Source organism: Dermacentor andersoni, chromosome 5 (assembly GCF_023375885.2).
Source record: "Dermacentor andersoni chromosome 5, qqDerAnde1_hic_scaffold, whole genome shotgun sequence".
Classification (NCBI taxonomy): Eukaryota; Metazoa; Arthropoda; class Arachnida; order Ixodida; family Ixodidae; genus Dermacentor; species Dermacentor andersoni.
The window spans coordinates 134,853,213-134,859,212 of NC_092818.1; the positions used below are offsets into that span (position 1 = coordinate 134,853,213).

At 47.8% G+C, this 6,000-nt stretch overlaps 1 protein-coding gene and 1 long non-coding RNA gene across 4 annotated transcripts in view; one reads left to right on the forward strand and one right to left on the reverse strand.

Moving 5' to 3' along the window:
* Nucleotides 1-4,816, reverse strand: part of LOC129385077 (uncharacterized) — a 22,339-nt gene extending 17,523 nt beyond the window's left edge. Inside the window, exon 1 of the long non-coding RNA XR_008612625.1 lies at nucleotides 4,437-4,816. This is a non-coding gene — a long non-coding RNA (uncharacterized lncRNA). The remainder of the gene's footprint in view (nucleotides 1-4,436) is intronic.
* LOC126531223 (sodium-coupled monocarboxylate transporter 1-like) overlaps nucleotides 1-6,000 on the forward strand; it is a 93,614-nt gene that overhangs the window by 5,234 nt on the left and 82,380 nt on the right. The window contains exon 1 of one of the 3 annotated variants that reach the window (XM_050178661.2): nucleotides 4,902-5,462. The exons of the other annotated variants lie outside the window; for them this stretch is intronic. Coding sequence (XP_050034618.1) covers nucleotides 5,121-5,462 — 342 coding nt within the window. The 5' untranslated portion in view covers nucleotides 4,902-5,120. Of the gene's footprint in view, nucleotides 1-4,901; nucleotides 5,463-6,000 lie in introns of those variants that run through there. 3 annotated transcript variants of the gene reach the window in all.

Here is a 6,000-nt window from a genome sequence, read left to right on the forward strand (position 1 = left end):
CGTGTTTTATTGTGCACAGTTATAAATATTCGAAAACTATTCGATACGTGAGTGTTGCATGAAGAGTGCACATGTCTCCGTGGACCATAAAATTGAACAAGCGCGGTGATTCACCTTTGTGTCCTCTGTTTAGCGCAGATGTACCCTTCATTCCACGCGGGGGAAAAGAAAAGTACACATGTAACAGCGCGAAGCCACGACGTTAGTATAGCGTGCAGCTTCGCGGAAGATCATTTAAATGGCGTCGGTGCTGACTGGTGAACGTCCCGCTTTTTTGGTACCGGCGTATTAATTGTGCGTTTATTTCCGGAGGCCAATAAGTGGGCTCTCCGGCGCACGAGCCTTTGTGCTTGCCGCTCTGAACCAATACTAACCTGTTGGGGCTGCTGCACTCGCCAAGTTCTGATCGCGTGGCCAGCACTGCAGAAGCCTTGTAGAGCAGCACTTGCGCGACATCGTTGTAGGCTGGGTAATGGCGTGCTGAGACGCAAATTCGAGGATATGTTTTTATCGCACGGGGTATAGTGGGTCGGCCAACCGCAAAACCGAACAGAGTTTGCCTGACGCGCTTGTGTTGATTTGTTAGTGCCGTTTCTTAATTATATAGGCGCTTGTGTTAACTTTGATTCCTGGTACGAACCGGAGATGTGTCACGGCGGCATTACATGCTAGTTCTTCTGTGCACATGCGTCTGCTACATAATTAAAGAAAAAGAAACGGCAGAACCAATCTTGGCCGGATATCTTTGTAAGCGATATGGCTTATTGCTTTGTTGTACCGCTCTCTTAGCCGCACATGCTCATCGAGGTCTGCACCTTCCTTAGCAGCATACGACGTTCGACCTCCGCACTGCGCCGTTTAGGCTCTTCCAAATTAGCGGGAGTACATGTCCTTCTTCGGACGACAATAGCAGACTACGTGTGTCGTCCCCTTTCTGTGTCACCTTGGTACATCCATTCTAGTGGATAGGCGACCGTAGTGGCGTATAGCAGCGCCGGAATTTACCGGGGCTGCCGGCAAACGGTTTCAACTATAGCGAATGGATTGCTTCTCCGAATCATCGTCCGCCACACTGAAAAAGTTATAATTGGAAATCTTATAAACATATGGAGCTCTTAGAACACCCGGAAGTGCTATATAGGCTTGTAAAACGGAGATGGCGTTATGTGCCAAGACTCAACCAGAGTGTTCGCGCTTTCTTGGTTCGCTTTGTCGCCTGACAATTTCACATGCCCCGTTAACCAACCAATACGCGCCTGTGAAGCAGAGTGTCTGTCACGCGCCGCCCTTCTGTGTCGTCTTGTTCCTTCGAACCTTTCTCTGGTTTTGTCAGCGTAATCGCTCGCAACCTTGCCCAATTCATCAGGTTACAAGCGGTGTTACTGTCGCCCTTACATTATGTGGGCCACGTGTGAATTGTATTATGTATAGCCGAAATTAAAAGCTCATGCACTATGCTGACCAGCAAAGCGCGTTTCGCTCCTTTATGACTCCACGTGATAAGACTATGAATGAATCAATCCGTTTCATTAGCGAGCAGCAGCTCTACTCGGCCTAATTGAGATATTGCGCGCGGTCAGAGAAAGAAGTCACGGCGACTCCCAGCATTGCGCAGTTAAACACGGGGACCGTGTACAGCGGGCGAGTAGCCGATGAAACAAAGACGCTTGCTGGTCACTTCCGCTGTCGGTCTGCGCACGCAGACGCCCACGTTCTTCGGTGCTCTCTCGTGTATACGCGTCCCGGCAATCAGTCGTGTTGAGAGCAGCAGCAGCAGCTGATAAAGCGGGCGAGACGATGAGATATTTTTAGAGCGCGACCGTTAGCCGTATACCTACTGCACGTCAGGATAGGTACAACCAACGGAGACGGGAGAGTTGGCGTCCACGCCGGCATTCATATTAGTCGCTCGCCTAGAAAGCCTCCGCGGTCCTGGCTGATAAGAGCGAGGTGTTCGATCTCCGACTGACGCGTATAATGAGGGAGTGTATACGCTCGGAACCATGCCGGTAGGCTCTGATGTTGCGCCACGTTTCACGTAACCGCAGTCGCCTAATTAAAGGTGGGTTTTCCGCTCTCTGCGCCCCCGCATACAGTCGGAGTCACTGACACATCGATTGTAATCGAGCCGCCTATGCACGAACGCGTAGACAGCTGGTATTTACGTCAATTGATGGACGAACGAACGAACGAACGAACGAAGCGTCATTCACCTGTGATCCTGTTGCCCATCTCGCGCTTACACATTTCTCAAAGGCGATACCACGCTAAGGAACAGCGATAAAATGCGTCTGCAAAGTAGTTAATGCACCTGCTTTATTTGCTTACTGCTGTACGCACCTGGGGTCAACGGTCAGCAGCTTTGCGTATACGAAAACGCACTCATCTGCACGCCTTTTGCGTTCTTTCGTTCTTTGTTTCCGTTGTTTAGTATGTCCGGCCCAATAGCATAACCTAACTTTGAGTAACCTACTTCTAGAACTCCCTAATATACATAGAACGTGTTGTTGCAGCTGTCCTCGACGCCATAGTGCTTCGTAGCCTACACACTGCTTTGTTAATGTATAATGCAGAGGAATGGACGCCGTTCGGACGGGCGTCCATTCATTGTACGGCATTGTCCCTCGTACTGTCACTCCGCGACCCACCAGTAGCACGTAGCATGAACTCAACCGAGGTACGAGGAGAATGTTGACGGGCAACTTTGGCGGTTTAATCCGCAACAACCAACCCCATGAGGAGACACTCGAGAACACGAACATAAAGCTTTCGAAGTTTCTGCGCCACCATTCGCATGATAGACCTTGTCTGCAAATATTGGCCGTTTCTAGAAAGTGAAATGAAGCTATGCAAATAACGATGTGGCATAATATGTACAAGAACATTGACATATATACAAGTACGGCTTAATTAGCTACGTCTTCGAATTAGGTAATTGGTTATACCCTTCGATCAATCCATCTGCCCTTACATACGTACTACGTACGTACGTACGAGGGGTGCTGATAATTATTGAGCCTTACCGGGAAAAAAATGAGCCATACTCCGTTTCAAACAGCGGACGCAACGCTGCGAAGGCTTGGAGACCGTTTCCCAGGTCGATCCGATTCACCCACGTGACCATAGCGGTGACGTACGCCGATGACGCGTCACTCATACCCCACGTAATCACCATGGCGGTTCTGCTTGCCGTTCGAGGTCAACTCAAGACTAAACCACGCCTCAGGCAACGAAAGCGTTGTAACAATCCCTAACAGGCGTAACTTGGCCCGTGGAGGTATAGATAGGGTGTTTACGTGGTGTTTGCAGAATGTTGCGTCAGCGGGGCCATTCCTATCGCGCATTCGTCATGCGGACGTCGTTTGGATGGCGGAAAACCCGGTACGAACGATGGGTGTGCTCTTGTTTTGAACTAGGAGAGAACGAATCTAGAAAAGCAGTCCTGGTGCATGGTATAGTTTATGGCTGCCTCACACGTCCACTTCGAACTTTGCAGACACCGCTGAATCACGCTTTTGGCCTCTGTTGTCATGCAACCATGCTTTTGGGGACACCTGCAACAGTTTCACAGTCGTGCCACAGTTTACTGGGGCTATTTTCGATGCATAGAGAAGATTGCGAGCATATACGTTGCCGGTTTAAGTAAGTTACTTTGCTCGTTATAACTTGAATAGCATCCAGATTCGAGAACTAAAAAAAATTCCTAGGACAGAGATGACATGTCGAAATCAGTGCTTTCTTCACTCCGCATTATTATAACGCACTACAAAACTTCATTTGCAACTTGCAATGCGCGCGTGCACCGAGAAGACAAGTTCTCCCGTAATGTCACAATTATTTACTGGGTGTTTTCGCTTCCGATATTTTGAAACGAACGCACCCCCTTTCGATCACGTGGTTTACAAGGGTTACAAACCACATAATTCACTAGAGTAAACCAATAACCACACACAACAGCTAGTAGCACCTCTGTTTGAAACTTTTTGAACGTGATTTAAGATAACTCATAACGTGCTACGATGATAGGAGATATATACGATACAATAATCATTCTCGCACCGAATAATGTGCATTGACAGCTTCATGCCGTTGCAGCGCATTAATTAATGCGTCGGTGGAAGGATGTCGCTGTGTGTGCCAACATGCTCGGGAGGAACTGTAAAATTTGTTGTAAGAAACAATGTGAATAAAATACTATCCGCATTAATCACGTTGTGCAATTTCAAGGAACGAACTAAAGAGTTTGACGAGCAGATTTTACTTTTTTTTTTTTCAGGGCATTAGTATCGTGAAATTAGGTTCCTTAAAACACACTCGATCGTGCTTAGAAATTTCATATCTTACATATCACGAAGTGTACTAGAAAGTACACTCAGTTTTCTCTCTTACACCATACTAAAAACTGAAACCGAAAAACACAAGGCAAGCGCGCTTACCTGTGTAAAAGCTACGTACCAGTCCTTCCGAGCTAACCCGACAATGTAGTCGGCGGCGGCCGGCGCACGGCGGTCAGGCGGGCCTATGTTGCGGCGCTTGCCAAATTCTTTACTTGTGCATATATCACAGAGAAAAATGCGATGCATAATGCGCTGCAGCGTTTGTAGGTGCATAGAGCGCCGGCTAAAAGGGAAATACGAACGAGCGCGTCGTTTCAAGGCTATGCCTATCTCGTGAATGCTTTCGCGAGTTAACTACGCCGCCAGACGCTGTGCAGACGAGCACGTGGAGAGAGAGAGAGTATGTGTGTGTTTGAGAGAGAGAGAGATTTGATGGGAAAAGGCACTATTTCCGCCTCTTTGGAGAAAGCCAGAAATATTTCCCTTTCTCATGAAATCTCTCTCTCTCTCTTTCTCGTCAAATCTCTCTTAACTCGCGCATCCCGACCCCGGACGGTGTCGCGAAGCGCGAGTTGACCTGATTCGTTCTTCAGCGCGAGAGTTGCGGCGTTTTGTTCGGTGAGGGTGATCGTATTCGCGCATCTTGGCATTGAGCTCACTGGCATTGTGTCACTCCCATGTCTAAGAAGACCTGTTCGCGCGTGCAGATCTTTTACACGTTGCCCCTTTAGGTGCCTACTTTCGTTCCGACGCCCGTATACTGTTAGAAATCTATAACCCAACATGGAAGAAGTGCCTAAGTTTACGGTAGCGGACTACGGCGTGATGTGCCTGATGCTGTGCGTGTCTTCGGGCATCGGTATCTACTTCGCCTGGCACGACAGGCACGATGTGTCGAACAAATCGTTTCTCCTGGGTAACCGGAAGTTAGGCGTGTTCCCGGTGACCATGTCGTTGATGGCGAGCTTCCAGTCGGCGACCACGGTGCTAGGCTATCCCGCCGAAATGTACTACAAGGGGACACAGTTTTGGATGGCCATTTTCGGACTTGCCATCTCCAACGTGATTGTCGCCGAGCTTTTACTGCCCGTGCTGTACAAACTCAACATGACCAGCGTCAACACGGTAAGCAGATTTTGATCGCCATATCCGCGCACGCCATTTAAATTTTACTCTCCCCATTCCGCCACGTTATCGTCGCATTATGTTTTGTGTGATGTACCAACAGTCGCAAATGTGCATCGCCACCTGTTAGTATCAAAGCTGTTTCGTGGTACTTGTGTTAATGCTGAAGTCGTGACGAGCCGTTCGGATTTAGGAATGTGTACAATTTAACGCTATCGAAATTGTGACTCGCATTAAAATGACACTTGTTTGCGGGATTATTTTTTATTTATTCATATACCCTAAAGGCCCATTCGGGCATTACATAGGGGGGGGGGGGGGGAGCCAGTTACATTTACAAACGTGTAAAAAAAAAGAACATTGGTAATATTTCAGGCCGATTAATAATATTAATATTTAATATTAATATTTAAAATAATAATATTTCAGGCCGATTATCTTTATTTCGGCTGTTTTCCACAAGTTTCCACAGTGAATGAAGATTCCACTCGAACATTTTCACTTGGGAAGTTCAAATCTACGAATGCGTGTGTATAGA